Source organism: Chionomys nivalis, chromosome 17, assembly GCF_950005125.1.
Source record: "Chionomys nivalis chromosome 17, mChiNiv1.1, whole genome shotgun sequence".
Classification (NCBI taxonomy): Eukaryota; Metazoa; Chordata; class Mammalia; order Rodentia; family Cricetidae; genus Chionomys; species Chionomys nivalis.
In genome coordinates, this window is record NC_080102.1 from 48,405,427 (window position 1) to 48,424,615 (window position 19,189).

Genomic DNA, 19,189 nt, shown 5'->3' on the forward strand with positions numbered 1-19,189 from the left:
TGTCCCACCCACCCCGGAGCTTCTCTGCTGCGATCATGGCCCAGGATGTCTAGGGCCATGTTAACATTAGCAGGTTTCTAACCAGTTCTCAGCTTCTGGCCAGACTTTGTTCTCCGGTCTGTCTCTACATTGAAAGCAAAACCCTTGAGAATAGAAGCCAGGTACTCCTGCTGAAAAGCATTCAGAGGCTTCCCACTGTGCCCTATTCATAGTTTAGTTTAGCTCAGCTCTCCAGATTCACAATCTACAGCTGCCTGTGCGCTTTGGTTAAAGGGAAATCACTTCCATTCTTGAAGACAAACTTCCTGGCTCATCTGAGCCTGTTCACGTGCGTGATCTCCATCTGCATACCTGCTGAACTCTTGTTCTGTCTGCTTTAATCCAAATGCTGCTCCTATGTGACAACCCTGCTTCTTCACACATAGTTAGATGTCTTCTATGTGAGCTTTCACTGCTCCTGGCATTTTTCTTCACAGCGTCTACCCTATTGTTTTTTAAATGTAATATCTTAATCCCATAGTTCACAGTGATCCTCCATGACCTGCTATGCAGCTAAGTCAATCTCATGCTTTGTATCTATGAAATCAGGACAACTAAGATGATTCTGACTTCAATGTCAATGCTTTTTTTGTAAAGATATGAGATGATTCTAAAATATAATCAGTGTTAAGATGTGTACTACAGTATATTACATTTGGATAGCCTCATTTTTCTTTAATTTTTGCTTTTATAAATCTACACAATCCTTATATGTTTTAGAATCAGAGGCAGGCAATTGTTTATAAGGCATTTGATGCCATCAAGGTTGTCTTGTATGGATGCTTTACTGGAAAACACCCATGACGATAATCCTCTCCCAGGTACCTTGTGGGGTTGCTTTACTGGGAAACACCCATGGTGATAAGACTCTCCCAGAGCTTCACTTTCCCAGGGAGATGGAGAATCACCATTATGAGCACAGGGACACAGTTTCCATATCAAAAGACTATTTAGTGTTGCGCTGGCCTCTTCCCCCTACACAGAGATCAGAGACAACCTCCTCATCAGGACCCTTTTAGCTAGTGTTGCCTTCGCTGACTGAAAGAAATATTTAGCACTGAAAAATGTCTACTTTTAGGGCCTATAGGACTTCTTTTGTGTTTTGATTCTGCAGTGTGCCCATCAAGTGGCCTAAAGTAAATTATTTAACATTTGCAAGGCATTGGTTTTGTATTTCTAGGCATTGGGATTTATCCATTTATTAAATTCATTCTTATTTATTGTGCTAGGACGCAACATGGGACCTTGTGAATGCTGGGCAGCTTCTCTATCACTAGATTATTCCTGTAGATCTGTAAATTTATGCTTAAGGATTAAACAAGACACCATACACAAAACTGCTTTCTAATGCTAACATCCTGTGCAAATGTTCGTGCTCATGGAACTATTTTCATTAGATACAGCAAACACCACAGCAAAACCACTGAAAACAATGACTCTCTGACGGGAGATGATATCTTCATCTATGTTAAAGAACTGGAAAATAGGGACGGGAAAAAATCTTGCCTATTGTAAGAAATATTGATGGTTGTTAAATTCCTGTGACATTTTCACATAGTCCTCCCAAGCTGATTGCAAATTTGAAGTTTTTCCCTTTTTTCCCCGGATGTCCTTTCACCCTGATAGTTGACTCTTTGTTGATTTCTCTTTCTGTCCACTCACATAACAAATGGCCTAGCACAGTGTCGACACTGGGCTGTGTGTGAATACCCTGTGCTGCTGTGGGCATATAGGAAGTGATGGTGACAGTCTAGTGTGAGAGACACACTAAGTAAGACCTTAAGACTGCAGAGTACCAGCTATGGCGGCAGAGGGAAAGGGAGCAGTTGGCCTGTGCTTTCCCTGAGGACAGGGACCAGTTCCAGAGAAGCTGACATTTAGGTGAAAGCTCAAAAATGAGCATGGATCCTGCCACACAGATGGAGCCTACAGTTCCCCAGTCTGTTTGTAAGCTATATGTGACGCCAAATGTCTATGGTTAGAAGAGAAATATTTGAATTTGCTTGCTATTTTCAAAGAGGATAAGTAGCAAATTTCCGAACCCTAAAGCTCTGTAAATATTGTACTCACTTGAATCTATCTGGAAGGTTTTTCCAAGTATTTGATTGACTTACGTTTACAAAGTCTAAAGGCTTCTTTTAGGTTTGGAGCCATTGCTGCTATAATTTATTTCCACGTCTTTTTAATTCTATCTACAAATGGCTAATTATTAATTTTCCCAGCACTCATAGCAACCAGGATTATGTTGAAATGTGTAAAATTATCTTTACACAAGAAGAGGACATCACATTTTGTTATGGATGGTTGTGAACCACCATGTGGTTGCTGGGAATTGAACTCAGGACCTCTTGTTTCTCCAGGCGAGGAAGTGGGTGTGAAGAAGAGTGGGAGGGAGAACTGTGGTTGGGATGCAAATGAAATTTAAAAATAAAAACAATAAATGTCTAAAATTTACAGAGACTCTATTTCCTTTAGAATTTATGAGACGGTATAAAATTCCATACAGAATCACATAAACCTAAACTTCAAAATCAACCCAGAAATGAACACGAGTTGTCATCTTTATTCTACAATCAAGTACAGACAGTGTCAGTTAGCCAAAGGGCAAAGCCATCCAAACGGGTACAGATAGCGTCAGTTAGCCAAAGAGCAAACGGTTAAGGGAGAACATGACATAATTACAGTGGTGCTGTTGTTTGATTTTGAAAACAGTGCTAACCTCTGTATATTTTTCACCTGTCTCCCCCTAGCTTTTCTTACGCAGCTTTCAGCGATTCTAACATCATAGCGGTGGCAGTAGACGCGGCTCTCTTTATTGCCAAGAAGAACAGCCCCGTGGTGGAGGTGTGGGACAAGAAAACAGAGAAGCTCTGTGAATTAATTGACTGCGTGCACTTCTTAAAGTAAATTCATTGCTTACTTTACCCCTGTTTCTGTAAGTGAGAGGGGAGAGAAAGGAATTGTGGCTCTTTTTTCTTCATTTCTGTCCTCAAGGAGAAGTTTTTAAAAATTAGGAAGTTGTTAGTTCCTTGTTAGCATGTACTTTAGTTTTCTTCATATTGACTTTTGGGAAACTAGGCGGCCAAGGAAGGAAAACTGTTATCTCTTCATGAAATTATGTAGAATAACCTCTAATGAAAAGCTAGGCTATGGTCAGGATGTACTAGATGAAAAAGAATGAATAAAAATAAAAAATAAATGCAAAAATGCCACATATGCTGCTGCCTAGAGATGGGTGACAAAGTATCAAGTAGTGTTCCTTATAATTAAGTTAGAGTTTTAAGAATGTTGCACTGTAGAGAAAAAGCCACAAAGTGAGAGCCAATGTGGGTGAGACCTCCTGGATTTGGATGGAGGGACGGAATGCGAATGGAAAGCAGGGGGGGTTGGCAGGCATGGTCCATAAGTCAGTGTCGAGAAGCAGAACCACTCACTGCCAAACCCACGTCTGCTCACTTCACTCTGCTTCATTCTTGTCTGACTTATTATTTCCCCCTAGAGGTTCAGGAGACAAGTTCAGAGGGGTGACAGTTCTGCCTGGAAGATTTCATCAGTTAGTGAAGGGGGAAAATCAGTGAATATATATATTACATTATATATGTGTGTGTATATATATTATATATACATTGTGTTTTCAAGACAGGGTATCTTTGTGTAGCATTGGAGCCTGTCCTGGAACTCACTCTGTAGACCAGGCTGGCCTCAAACTCACAGAGATCTGCCTGCATCTGCCTCTGCCCCCAAGTGCTGGATTAAAGGCATGCACTACTACTACCTGGCAATATACAAATACACACACACACACACACACACACACACATATACTATCTTTGAATATAAGTGATTTATTTTTCTTTTGTAATTTTTGGGCTTCCTAGATAGCATTGAAATTAACTCCTGTATATTAATATTGGAAAAATTCATTATATCTCCACTGGGTTATATATTTATGGAAAGCGAGGATTTTTTAAAGTTGAAAGGTTACCAGAGCAGTTTTTCCCTTTGAAAACATGTGCTTCATGTAGAACAATGTGGTTTCGGGAATTCTTTGTTAAACACTTCAGCTCTGCACACTTCAATGGTACTCAGATCATGCAGCCAGCCCGCCATTTTCTCAGGTTTTACTTCCAACATGGAACCCCAAATTCTTGCATATTTACTGAATATGTATGTGTGTTCTCCCTTCTTGTCATTAGTCTCTAAGCAATACAGCATGGCAACTATTTACACAGCATTTACATTTCATAAGTAAGACGCGTCATTTAGTGATCATTTAGAGTCTGAGGGAGGATGTATGTAAGTTCCACTGAAATGCCGTGTTGTTCTAAATAATTAGAATGCCTGTCATTTTGGTAACTAAAGCCGGGTCCTAGAACCCGTGTCTAGAACACCAAGAAATAATTTTATTGCTGTCTTCGTGTTTATAATGTTAGTCAGCTGTGCGTGTGCAGGCAAATCCATTCAGTCTCTTAAGTGCAGATAAAAGTGTGACTAAATATGTTCTTTGTGATCTAGGGAGGTGATGGTCAAAGTAAACAAGGAGTCAAAACACAAGCTGTCCTACTCGGGGAGGGTGAAAGCGCTCTGCCTGCAGAAGAACACGGCTCTCTGGATAGGAACTGGAGGAGGCCACATTTTGCTCCTGGACCTTTCCACCCGACGAGTGATACGCACGATTCACAACTTCTGTGACTCTGTGAGAGCCATGACCATGGCACAGCTAGGCAAGTTTCTTTCCTTTAGATAGGTCCATAGCCCTTACGATGATAAAATACGCCATTAAAAAGAAATCATCTCTTTAATCAGACTTTCTGATGCCAATTTGTAGTGTGTTAGAGGGTCACACAATGAAGTCAGATCTGGGACAACCCCTGAAAAGGGCCAGTTAACCCTGGAGGGGCTCTAGAGGGTCACACAATGAAGCAAGAACTGGGACAACCTCTGAATTGGGCCTGTCAACATTAGAGGGGCTGGATGTTTTCATTCTCAACAGAGAGGTGGGCAATATCAGATGAATTATCAATTTGTTTCTTATAAGCTTTTTTCTTTATATATATAAGGCAAAATGAAAATTGAATACTGTATTTATTTCATTTTTCATCAGATAAGTCAAGCAAATGTTTATTTTGGGCTTTGTCTAAGTTTCCCACCCTGGTTGACTCCTGCTTGGATTTTAGTCTTTAAACAGATTTATATTCTAAGAGCGATGTACAATGACCTCCATAGTCCATACATTTTGATAATGTTAAGTTTTACCCAAGCTTTTTATATATATATATATATATATATATATATATATATATATATATATATATATATATGTTCCTATATTCCTCCCCCACTTAAATGTGAATAAATTTAGGATACCATGTGGAATATATCTTCAGTATCTTTCTTTGATGAATAATTTTAGTTAGAAAACACTATCTGCCCATGTATGCAAACCCAATGACAAAGTATTACAGTATGTTTTAGTTCTCCAAAAGCAGAGTTGATGGGACTTCAGAGAGTGGAAAGCAAAGCACTTGTCATCTGAGGGATAAATTTGGCACCCACAGGTGTTTCCCCTGCCCTGTGTGGACTTTTATTTTATGGATATTAGAGCTGCATGCATGAGCTAGAATTGGTGTGCTTTGGGGATTGTTAACTCTCATTCCTATCTATCATCTATCTATCTATCTATCTATCTATCTATCTATCTATCTATCTATCTATCTATCTATCTATCATCTGTCAATATCCATATCTATATACTAAATAACCAGAGAGGGAGATCTTAGTGGCCTGTATCTATCAACTGTGTTAAATTCTCAGTTTTGGGTTGTATGTACTATGGGGTCCAACTGGTTGGTTTATTGCTGAAGTTGAAGTCAGTGCAGTGGATCATAATTGATCTTAAAGTCAATGTGAATTGAAACACATACTGCCTACAAGTGCTTCAGTTACCAGTCTGTCTCCATGACCACATTTTTTTTTTTTTTTTTTTTTTTAGTTCTTTCTGACTCAGGAAGTGTGGAATCTCTCACAGGGTTCTATCATCTGGAAGCATTTGCACATACGGTTCTTTCTCTTCTTAATCAGTTAAATTAGTCTGTTGTCTTACTTTTTGATGCAGTCGCTCTTGTATTCAGCTTCAGAGTAGCTGGGGATGATTAAGTTGACTTCTTTCTTTGGGCTTTTGAAAGTCAACACTGGCATAACATTGGGCAGTTATGATTTTTCCCCATTAATGACTGCATCTTTATTAGAACATAAACACCACGCAGGATGGGTGAGTCTGTGAGTTCTCATTCTTGCAATATTCTTAGAACCTTTCCAAACCCAGTATGTACAACACTTCTTGATAGATAATAGTCAAAACATTAGCAAAAAACTCAAGAGAAACTTGTGATATTATAGGCTGTCAATTTATCAATTCACCTTGCTTTCCAGGTGCCTCATGATTGTGCCTTGATTTGAATAATGCACTGTCTTGGGCTTCCATCTAATATTGTAGCTCTAGAGAGGAATTAAGAATAAATATCAAACCTATTGTGTATGAAAAAGTAAACAGTTTCCTCATATTAATATAATTATCTTAAGTTTTCTTTAGAAATTGCTAATCTTTTGGGAAGGTTTTGATATATCTGAAGTGTGTTTCAAAGAATAGCAGTGTGAATTCAGTTCCACTATATTTGTGTTTAAGATGTGGGCAGATGAATGCTTTTTAGTTGAATGTGATATATTATTTTAACAGAAAAATTCTTTTTTTTTTTTTTTTTTTGGTAAAGGAAGTCTTAAAAATGTCATGCTGGTTTTGGGGTACAAAAGGAAGAATACAGAAGGTGCCCAAGAACAAAAAGGTAACATTAGCATCATTCTCTGTGCTGAAAAACATGTGTTGTGAGGTGGCCATACACTGTGCATTGAGAGCAGATAGCTCGTGTAATGCATTCTACATTCAGCAGCATCTTCTTAAAAAATTATTTTACGTATTTAGTTATTTGTGTGTTTGTGTGTGTGTGTGTGTGGTGTTTGTGTTCCTATGTGCCCTGTATGTTTGGGTACATGCATGTTAAAGATCAGGGGACGACATGAAGGAGTTGGCTCTATTCTTGCACCATGTGGGTCCTAGAGTTCGGGCTCTGATCTTCAGTCTTCACAACAGAAACCTTCAGCTGCTGAGCCATCTCATCGGTTTTCATCAGCAAATTCCATTTGAGCTATAAAGTGTAAATAACTCAGACATTTTCAAAATTAAATTTTATCAGCTTAAGAGAGTTAAATGTTTTCCCGAAGTGATAGAGATAACAACCACTATAAAGTGTGGACTCAACTGAATTTAAATTAAAGGAAATATTTTTCCTTACAAATTATTTTCATAGGAATATCTCTGTGTTGCCCAATATTGAACAATATTTGAAATAACTATTCCATTAAGTAAAGAGGTAATAAAATGTACTTCTTAGAATTTAGGAGCTTTTTAATTAATGTGTGACTGACAGTTCCAAGGGAAATTTGTTTTAAAATAGCAGTACCTTAGTACACTTTTTAAGCTGAGTTTATATTTATGCATTTGTTCAGAACAAATCAATATAAGTTAATAAAACTGCTTTACAGTGGGTCTTTGAAATACAATTTCTTTTATTCCTTACAGAAATACAGTCTTGCTTGTCTATTTGGGACATCAATCTTCCACACGAAGTACAAAATTTAGAAAAACACATTGAAGTGAGAACAGAATTAGCTGACAAAATGAGAAGAACATCCGTTGACTAGGAGGGTACCAGACATCCCTGCCATGGGATTGGAAAATGGACCTCTTGATTTTAAAATATATTTTTAAATGTTTACATTGAAAAGTATATTATATTCTTTGAAAAAAATCATATGTATATGAAGGAATGTGTATGTTTTATGCTTAATTTAATATATGTAAAGTATTTATCAGCAAACATGTTTTAAAGAACTATTTAATTTAGTACTATATTTTCTATATGCTTTAACTAATTTGATGAGATAATCAAAAGGAATCTACAAAGCATTTAATTTCAATATTTATACTAAAGTTTAAAAGGCAGTCATGTTTGTTTTGCTATGCAATATGAAGATAAATCTATTTTAAATTGTTGTTTAAGATGTGGATGTTGCTTGTTTACTATCTATGGGTTCTGAAGAGTAGAATAAAAATATCTGGGCAGCTTCCCATGTAATAGATCCTTTCATATCTTGTTTTTAAGTGCATTCTCATCATAATTGCAAATTGCCAGATTTTTCAATAATAAAGATTTTTGCTAGGTCAAGAATGATCTTGGGTGCTGATGCAAAGTTCATCTAACACAATTTCATCTAAAAGAGAATTCCACTAAAAATGTCAGGAATATGCAGCACAGTTTGTGAGCAAAGTTCTGGTGTCCAAGATCTAAAAGGAAACTTTATGAAAACTCCCGGAAAGGAGACGTGACATAAACACAGAGGCCTCACGTCTGAGAATGACAGTCTCTCTCTTTTCCACTCCACCCTTAAATGTGGATGCCCTAAAGTTTATATACTTAGTGTAAATACAGTGGTCATTTATTCATGGGTATATTTCTGCTTTTTTTCATACTTGTTTATTATATATTTATGTGTGTGATGGATGTGTATTGCGTGCCATGCACATACATGGAGGTCAGGGGCCACTTGCAAGATTTGGCTGTCTCCTTCCACCATATGGATGCTAGAGATTGGACTCAAGTCATCAAGCTCAGCGACAAGTGTCCTTACTTGCTGAGCATCTTGTTGGCTCTGGCTCCAGGGGTTGTTTGTGGTTCTCAGTGGTAAGGTACACCTCTGGATACTTGCTTTCTATTTCCTGCCTGATTTTGCTTTTATGCATCTACTTACATTTTCTCTATATTTGTGACCCTATACATGTTCTTTATCTCATATTTATGTGTATGTGTGTGTTCTGAAAGTAAGATTATATATAGATATATGTGCATATCTATATATGTATATATCATATGTTATATATACATGCATGTACAAAAATCTTACTTTCAGAATATCATGTTTCTACAATTACTATCAAGCCCATTGAGACAAATGTATAGCTTATTCTTCAATTTATTGAAGAAGGAATTTTAGCTCAACTGAACAAAACTAACTGCTCATATAGTCATTTAAATTAGACCCATTATGATCAAATGTCTTCTCGCAGTGAGTATTATTATATATGTAATAACTTGAGAAACATTTCCTAGGGAAAACGCTTGTAGTAAGGTCACAGACCATGGCCAATACTCATCACTTCAAGCTGTTTCCCACAATAGGATAACAAACAGAACTGGCTAGAGTTTTAGGTATGGATAAATTTTTTTTCTATTAAGGTTAATCAAATTCTTAACCTGGAAAAAAATTCTAGTCTTCGTGGTAACATAACTAGCTTCATTACATCATTAACAACAGAAATTCAGTCATGACAAATTATTCATAATGAGACTCAATCCTGTGATAATTTCTCTCATTGAGCAAAGGCCTCACATCCAAGACCTAAGAGGAAACCGTTTAAAAGGAGACATGATGTCAACCCAGAGGCCTCACGTCTGAGAATGACAGCCCCCTCTCTTTCTACTCCACCTTTAAATGTTGATGTCCTAAAATTTATATCATTAGTGTAAGTTCAGTGCTCATTTCTTCATGTGGTATATTTTTCTTGGTGTGTGCACTAATTTTTAAAAACAAGTAGCTATGAAATATGTAAAACAACATGGTATAATCATGTACAAACATGCAATGGTAAAATAGCGCTCCGCCTCAGAGGTAAGGTTCTATCCATCTCATATGGAGCTTTGTTTTCAGCCATGCACAGGTGATGTGTGTAGGGAGGCGCAAGCAGAATTTTTCCTTGGGGATTTGGAGCCACTTAAATTCCGTTTTCTATAACACAAATAGTTGCTCAAATACTAAAGCAAAGATAGTATTTTTCAAGTATTTTTCATTTGTTAGAGCATTGACTGCCCTTCTAGAGGACTCAAGTTTGAGTCCCACCACAATCGCATGCAACTAGAGTTCTAGGCGAACCATGGGCACCAGCACCCAGGGGCCACATACCCCCACACAGACAGACACATATATGCATAATTTAAAATAAAACTATAAAAAATAGAGAAAAGGTACCAGTATGGCCTTTAATCCCAGTATTTTAAAAGAAAAGAACTGGAGAGATGGCTCAGTGGTTAAGAGCACTGACTGCTCCTCTAGAGGTCTTGAGCTCAATTCTCAGCAACCACATGGTGGCTCACAGACATCTATAATGAGATCTGCTGTCCTCTTCTGACCTGCAGGCATATATGAAGGCAGAATGTAGCAAATAATAAATTAATAAATAAATATTTAAAAAAATCTTATATGAATAGAAAACTTATATAGTAGAAAATGTTTCAGTTTTCATGTAGAAATATTGAATTAAAGAAAAATGAAAACCAGTCTCAGTCTCTCTGAATTTAATCCTGGCCAACACTATATTGATTGTGCATAACTACCTTATAGTCAAAAGGCTGGGTGTGGGAAGATAAGAGTGTTTGCCTTCCACATAACATAACTATGCTAACATAAAATGCCAAATATAGTGTCACATGCCTGTGATTTCAGCACCACTGATGGGGAGGCGGATGGGTCCCTGCAGCTCACTCACTCCCCAGTCTAACTTATTCAGTGAGCTCCAAGACAAGGAACAAACCTGTCTCAAAACACAGAATGGTGACTGAGGAATGACACCCAAGGTTGACGTCTGGACTTCACACACACACACACACACACACACACACACACACACACACACACACACACACAGAGCCAGAGAAACAGAGAGACAGAGAAAGAGAGCAAGAGCTAGAGAGAGAGATAAGCAATTAGTTTTCATGAGCAAAGTTAAACATATTCATGTTCAATATAAGTAATGAGAAATATGGTAAACTCCACATACAATGGTCAGACATTAAAGAGAAAACTGGCACTTTGCTTAGTCGCATAGCCATCATTTTGGCAGTGGTGGAGGATAGAGATAATTCACTATCCTGAATTCTCCGAAGTTTTTTAAGGCCTCCCACGTAAACCAAAGAAATGAGAGTTTATGTCTTGAATACTTTAAAGAACACCAGGCATATCTGCTACAATGGTACAGAACTTGGGGATTTATTAGTGATGTTTTAGTACAGGTTTAAGCATGTAGAAAGGAAAAGGAGCACTCAGAAGAAACAAGGCACATTCACGTGGGGATCTGTGCTTCCCAAAGGGAAATGAGGAAGAGTAAGATGTAACCAAGTGTGAGAACTGCCTCCTCAAGGGAGAGTAAGCAATTGGTTTTCTTTTTTTCTATTTTTTCATTTATTTATTTATTAAAAATTTCCGCCTCCCCCATTTCCCTTCCACTCCCCCCACTCCCTCTCCCCCGCCCTCTCCAGTCCTAAGAGCAGTCAAGGTTTATTGCCCTGTGGGAAATCCAAGGTCCTCCCCCCTCCATCCAGGTCTAGGAAGGTGAGCATCCAAACAGACTAGTCTCCCACAAGGCCAGTCCATGCAGTAAAATCAAAACTCAGTGCCATTGTTCTTGGCTTCCAAGTCAGCCCTCATTGTTGGCCACATTCGGAGAGTTCAGTTTGATCACGTGCTCCATCAGTCCAGTCCAGCTGGCCTTGGTGAGCTCCCATTAGATCAGTCCCATTGTCTCAGTGGGTGAACGCACCTCTCGTGGTCCTGACTTCCTTGCTCATGTCCTCCCTCCTTCTGCTTCACATTTGGACCTTGGGAGCTCAGTCCAGTGTTCCATTGTGGGTCTCTGTCTCTATCTCCATCCATCGCAGGATGAAGGTTCTATGGTGATATGCAAGATATTTATCAGTGTGGCTATAGGATAGGGTCAGTTCTGGCACCCTCTCCTCTGCTGCCCACTAGTTGGGGAAATCCCCTTGGACACCTGGGAACCCCTCTAGAGCCAAGACTCTAGCCAACCCTAAAATGGCTCCCTTTGTTAGGATTTTCTTAACAGCCACCATCTTTACCTTTTTAGTGACTCTCAAGTTACCTCAAAAGATTTCTAAAAAACCTTTCTGTTAGTCTTCTTCTTCTTCTTCTTCTTCTTCTTCTTCTTCTTCTTCTTCTTCTTCTTCTTCTTCTTCTTCTTCTTCTTCTTCTTCTTCTTCTTCTCCTCCTCCTCCTCCTCCTCCTCCTCCTCCTCCTCCTCCTCCTCCTCCTCCTCCTCCTCCTCCTCCTCTTCTTCTTCTTCTTCTTCTTCTTCTTCTTCTTCTTCTTCTTCTTCTTCTTCTTCTTCTTCTTCTTCTTCTTCCCCTGCCTCCTTCCTTCCTTTCTTCTTCCTTCCTTCCATCCTTCCTTCCTTCCTTCCTTCCTTCCTTCCTTCCTCCCTCTCTTCCTCTCCCTCCCTCCCCCCCTCTCTTTCTTTCTTTCTTTTTGACAAGAAAGAGATGTAAAGCAGCTCCAGAGATGTGGTAGAAGAAATTAGGATCTAATAAATTAAAGCCAGAAGGGATTTTATTTAGATTTTATTTATTTATTTATTTTAAAAACAATTTTAGTCCAGATTGATTTCCTGTGATTGGGGTTTCTAGAAGGATCCCTAGAAATCAGCAGGGAAGGGAGAATGACTTCAAGCAGTTGTTAGTTATACTAGAATTCTTGCTCCACTATAGCAAGGACTTACTGATTGATGCTGGCATACATCTTTCCCCATTATCATATTTCCAAGATGTTCTCTGTCTTTCTCTCACATATCAGGCATGTATAATGTATAGTTTGAGAATGAATCTAAAGCTGAATACTTTTCCTAGAGACAGAAGCAATACAATAAAATTTGAAATTTTCTAGTTCAGACTGAGTGGATACCTTGTTTTTTCCATTGTTTTTGTTTGCCCAGCCATTGCTTCTGTAACAGCAAAAGCTGTGGGTGTGTTACAGATGACACACTTGGTTCTTCTGATCTTTCACGGTTTAATCTTTGGCTTTGAAGCATAGGCAGGAGGTCCAGGAGCCAAGGGCTTGCTGTATGATCAGAGTCCTGAGCAGAGACAGGAACAATGGGAGCTTCCTAATCCCTTGTTCCCTTGACATTTGTTATCCAGCCTTACCCAGGGAGATTCTGTGTGCTGAAGACTTGGCCTAAAGAGTAGGGAGAAAGAAAGACTTTCAGTGTGTGCACACTGAGCTATTTCCTTGCTTCTGTGATAATCTGCTGTGCTATGATAATTACACCAGAAACCTAAACTCTAGACAATACCCCTTATAAGTTACTTCAGTTGATTGTCATTGTATCTGTGCACTTTAACACTACAAAACAGTGTAGTTCCCACTTAGAGACAAAAATAGAACAGTATGATAAAATGGGTGATTAGAGAAGAAACTATAAAAATCAAAGCTAGTATTTAGAGAAAGACTCTAGGGATGAACAGACAGTTGTTTCCACAGAGAGACTGCATACTAGCAGATGAACCCCTGTGTATTGCCTTTTAAAAACGTATACTGCCAAATACTGACATTTATGACAATTTCTCATCCCTCAATAACTTGATTCTAATGTATCAAGTGAAAACACTTGAATAAAGATACAAGAGAGTTATAAAATAACTGTTGATACAGCATTTATATAAAATTAATTATAAAGCTATTGAACTTCTTGGAGAGGGTCTTGGGAAGAAAGGAAACATTCAAATTCTATCTTCCATGTTAAAAAGCACAAAAGGAACCTAGAACTTTAAGTAAATAACCAAGGATTTTACCCCCATTGCATTGCAAGTTGTATCTTGCAAGTTGATTTAGAGTATTTTCTATTACTATTTTTTAAACATACATGGTAGGAATTCAATATACTAAAATTAACTTCAGTATTATATTACTTTAAAAGTGAGGTACAAAGAAAAGGAAAGGAAAGGAAGGAAGGAAGGAAGGAAGGAAGGAAGGAAGGAAGGAAGGAAGGAAGGAAAAGAAAAGAAGACAAGGGGAGCTATGAATTGGAAAGACCTGGATCTAAGTCTTGGAGTTATTATTTATGAGTTCATCAAATTGTAGTAAGTCACCCGAAGAGCTGGTTAAGTTTTCCACTGACTGTGTAATGCCAAGGATGGTGTGTTGGAAAGGAAGAGTGTGAATTGGTATGAAAGGCAAGCGTTAAGACCACATTCTATGGTAACTCCTGATTTAACTTCTGGCCCTGTCTTTCAGTCTCTGTGTAAGAGGTCAGCAACTATATGTGGATGTGGGCAGAATAACCAGTGAGAAGAATAGCCCGAGGAAATAATGCCAATTGGTCTCCAGATCTTTATGAAGCTTATGAAGTATTTTTATAACTAGACTTTTGGATCAGGTGTGAACCATCTGGTCATGAACTTTGACCTGTGAGAAAGTGCTTGCCAGCTTGACATCACCCAACTTCTGTATACACTACCCCTAAATCAGTCTCCAATCGAGAATCTGGCAAGAGTCCATTTTCTCAGTTAGTTTACTTAAAAAAAAAAAGTCAAGTTCCTTGCCTCAACTTGTATCTTGACTTACTCAGCTTATTATATGGTGAACAGCTAGGTATGCTTGGGGTCAGTTCCTAGACAGGCATAGAAAATGTGGTTTTCTCTCAGACATGTCTGTTGAGGGCTGGGCAGAATCAAGGATTTCTCTCAGGTCCTCATGTATGAAGAGGGAATATAGTTCCTTGTTTAAAACAGCAACATGCTTGGCAGAGCCAGCGTAGGGTTGGAGTCTTGGAATTTTTTTTTCTCTGAAGCCCTGATGTATGGAAGGAACACTTACTTCTCTAAGCCAGGAATAGGCTTAATAGAGCCAGCAATGGCCTGAGGCCAGGGCCTTGGGAAACTGTGGCTTCAGATTCTGAAAACCTAACTCTTCCTACCATAGGGGTTCTGTTTATCAGTTCCAAGGCTGCTTTGGGCTCAGTCTGTGTTCCCCTTGTGCAGTGTTGTTTGGTTGCCTTCCCCCGTCGTAGTCCCATTGTATGACTGTTTCTGCTGCTTTTGTCTCATCCCCACCCCAGAAATAGTATTTAAGAAGCCGTGTCCTTAATAAGCTTGCTTGGCCTATGACTTCTTATACAAGACCTCCCAACCCCAGCTTTCCTATTTATCTTCTTAGCTCCTGGGTAGTTGTGTGTGCCAGATTGACAAGCTAGAGTCATCAGAGAGGAAGGAGCCTCCGTTGAGGAAATGCCTCCATGAGATCTAGCTGTAAAGGCATTTCCTCAATTAGTGATCAGAAGGTAAGGCCCAGCCCATGGTGGGTAGTGCCATCTCTGTGCTGGTGGTCCTGGGTTCTATAAGAAAACAGGTTGAACAACCAATGGAAAGCAAGCTGTAAGCAACTCCTGTCTATGGCTCTGCATCAGGTCCTGACTCCAGAATCCTGCCCTGCTCAAGTTCCTTTCCTGCCTTCCTTCACTAATGAACAGCACTGTGGAAGTCTAAGCCAAATAAACGCTTACCTCCCCAACTTGCTTTTTGGTCATCGTGTTTCATTGCAGCAATAGAAACCCTAACTAAGACATAGGGGTGTGCATGCATGAGTACGGATGTGCTCACCGTATCCAGGTCCCTATGTAGACACGGATGACACTGGGGTGTCTTCTTCAATTGGTTCTCTGCCATTTTTTGAGATAATATCTCTCACTAAACTTGAAGCTCACTGTTTGGTATAGACTGCCATGCCAATAGGCTTCTTGGATATCCCTGTCACTCACCCTTCACTGCTGTGGTTATAGACTCAAGTTTCCATGCCCAGTTTTTCCATGAATGCTTGAGATCAACTGAGATCCTCAAACCTGTGCTGCAAATAATTGTAACCACTGAGCTATCCCCTTCTCTTTTTATTGTGACAGGGTCTCACATAGCCCAGGGTGACCTTGAACTCACTATATAGGTAAGGATGACATTGAATTTCTGATACTTTTCATCCATCTCCTGGGTGTTAGTATTACAGGTATGTGCCACCACAAATGACTTTTATATGGTTCTGGGCATTATAGACAGGACTCTATGTATACTAAGTATGTAATCAACCATACACACTCAACTAAGTGGGCTGCATCCCCAATATGTGTGCTCTATTCGGAGTAAGATAAAGTTCCCTGCAGCAGAGGGATAGAAAATGCTCTGTTTTTGTTTTGCTTTGTTTTTAATTGTTGGAGGTCAACAACAACAGAGGAGAACAGCATCAATATTTAAGATGATTGGATAGAAATTACTTTAGCACAAAACAGTGAGTTTTGCTTTATGTAACTTACATATGCCACACGTTTGATCATGAACTTTCTTTTACCTGTTCTGCCCCACCCTTCAAAAACCAACTCTCCTTGCATTTGCTTCATGTTCTCTGTGTCTGATGACAAGGCCCATGCCCATGACACAGTGGGTTATAAGTGAATGTTCGCATCCAAAGTTTTGTATAAATCTCCGGATAGTCCTTTCTTCCTGCAAGTAGGAAATTATAAACTAAATTAGATCACATTTCAGTTGTATGTGCCTTGGTGCTTAAGTAAAGCTGGGAGTCTCTTTGACATTTAGCAAACTGTGTTTACCAAGACGTATTTTATGTCAAAGACAAATGCCAGATGTATTCACATATATAAATATATATGTAAACACACATGCTACCAATACTGTGAGTAAATTATTATGCTTTCAATCAAATTTTGTGCAGCTTCCGTGAATTACTTTATACACTCTGATTTCCCCAAAGATCATTACTATGATTCAATTATGGAGCTACCCACCCTCCGGCTATTGGCTGTCTATATTTTATTCCTTCTCTTTGGAATATTGACTTTACATTGAAGAAAATGGCTTTCCACATGTTCTTAGTTTCTGTTTCTTTATAAATTTGCCTATAACTTATTTATTTTTTTAAAATAACTTTATACTTTAAAGGTAATGTAAATAGAAAAATGATATTTAAAATGCTAGGATTTTTTTTTATGGCACACTTTTACACTAAGGAAAAATGTAAGGAAATAATATAAGTTTTAGTAGGTAGTCAGAGCCATGTATGTCAAAAGACAGTGAGTAGGATCCTGCCTGTACCATACCCAACCTCCAGGCCCAGTCAAGCACTTACAACTTGCTCTAGGACCCAGCCCATCTTACCTGGCAAGCACACTCCCCACCCCTTAGAATTAGCCTAGGTCCTATATCCAGTTCCCCAAACTAGTCAAATGAACTCCATCCACACTGTCGTCAATCTCCTGACTTGGAACAGAGCACACCTTTTGCATACTAATCTAGCCCTATATATAGATGTAGTGGCACTTACATGATCAGTAACCAAGAGCTATCTAATTGTATTTAAGGCCACACAACAGGAGGGAAATACTGGTTCAGGAAACCTAGCTAACTAGCTGGGGTTAGTGAAGTCTTGGATCTTCAGAACCTTCCATTGCCTCTTCAGTAAATCAGTGTAACTCTTAACTGTGTTGTAAATACTCAAGTACCCACACATGAATGTAGCTCTCAAACCTCATCAAGGCAGCTCTTCTCTGCAGCAGATATCTCAGGGATCTACACCGCTGGGGGATAGTTAAGATCTCTCCCTGTCTTTTCCAACAACTAGAGTTTAGATCCCAGCTGGTCACAACTTCCTCTAACTTCAACTCTGGGGGAACAGACCTTTTCCGCTAACCTCTGTGGACACTCACACAAATGTAAAATAAAATTAAATCTTAAAAAAGTATTAAACCAACTGGGAAAACTATCTTCCTAGTAAGTCTACATTGGCAAAAGAACTAATCTCCCTTCTTTTCCTTTGGCATGTCAGGATTTAAAAAGTGTCTAGTGAGGCTCTGGGCTGCTGGATCTCTGTATATTTGCAGGTACATGCGAGGAAGTCAAAGAAGTTCAATATGTAAATATTAAATATGTAGAGTTAGAGTTAAAGTTAAATACACGAATACACGTATTTATGGGTGAAATAGAGAGGAACACTTTGTTCCGATTCTCTTGATTCTCAGTTCCTAAGTGACTTCGGAGCTTTGTATTTGTTGATAAGAGGAAAGAATTTCAAACCTTGAAGCTCACCCGAGGAGCCAACGTCCTGTTGAGTTAATTGAGTGATGGGCTGAGCTCCTGGACCATAGACCAAGGATTGCAGTGACAGGAGATTAGTAAATCACCCACACATGACTTTGCGAGACAGCCATTCCTCATTTTGTTCAGAATTGATTAGGCTATTCAGAGTCTTTTATAGTGTCCTATGAATTTCAGGGCTCTTTCCCCCTGTTTTTGGTCAAGAATTTCATTAGAATGCATTGAATCTATAAGTTAGCCCTTGTAACATTGTCTTTTCACAATATTAATTTGAATAAACTGTGAACATGGAAATGTTTTCTGTTTTTTTGTTTTTTGCTTTTTTTGAGACAGGGTTTCTCTGTGGTTTTTGGAGCCTGTCCTGGAACTAGCTCTTGTAGACCAGGCTGGTCTCGAACTCACAGAGATCCACCTGCCTCTGCCTCCCAAGTGCTGGAATTAAAGGCGTGCGCCGCCACGGCCCGGCTGTTTTCTGTTTTTATGTTTTACTCAATTTTTGTTTGTAGTCTACAGCTTTGACTTTGGAAGTTACCTGTTTTTTTGACTAGATTAATTGATAGGTATATGATTTTGAAGAGCATTGTGAGTAGGATTGTTATATCAATTTCTCAATAAGCTTATTGTGATGCATAGAAAAACTACTGGTTTTGCTTGTTTGAGTCAGTGATTTTCCTTGTGGCAGTCTGACGTCAAACTCTGTGTAACCCAAGGTTTTTGGCCAGGTGGACAATCTTGGCACTCAGACGAGAAATCTGTATGGTTTACTCCGGGGAAGATAACTGCCCACACTTTCGCTGAATACTTATATCCACTAATGTTGGGTCTTGTTTTTCAGCTTAATGAAGTAGTCTGTGTCTTTTAACAAGAGAATTAAGACCATTTATACACAGGACTATAACAGAAAAGTGTGCATTAGGACCTAGTGTTGTTAATTTTCTAATGCCAGATTCTTAGCTCCTGTTCACTTGTCTTGAGTGAGATCTCTCTCCCTTGTGATTTTACGAATCTCTGTCTTCTATAGTCAGCGTTCATTTAAGTATTTTTTGCAATGCTAACTTAATAATCATGACTTCTTTCGGTCTATGGTTACCTTAGAA

General features: G+C 38.8%; 1 protein-coding gene across 2 annotated transcripts in view; it reads left to right on the top strand.

The window, feature by feature from the left end:
* Lrrk2 (leucine rich repeat kinase 2) overlaps positions 1-10,363 on the top strand; it is a 133,177-nt gene extending 122,814 nt beyond the window's left edge. For both annotated transcript variants that reach the window (XM_057791432.1, XM_057791434.1), the window contains exons 48-51: positions 2,790-2,942; positions 4,555-4,767; positions 6,814-6,881; positions 7,676-10,363. In XM_057791432.1, the coding sequence (XP_057647415.1) occupies positions 2,790-2,942; positions 4,555-4,767; positions 6,814-6,881; positions 7,676-7,797 (556 nt within the window). In that variant the 3' untranslated portion in view covers positions 7,798-10,363. The remainder of the gene's footprint in view (positions 1-2,789; positions 2,943-4,554; positions 4,768-6,813; positions 6,882-7,675) is intronic.
* Positions 10,364-19,189: the final 8,826 nt, after the last annotated feature.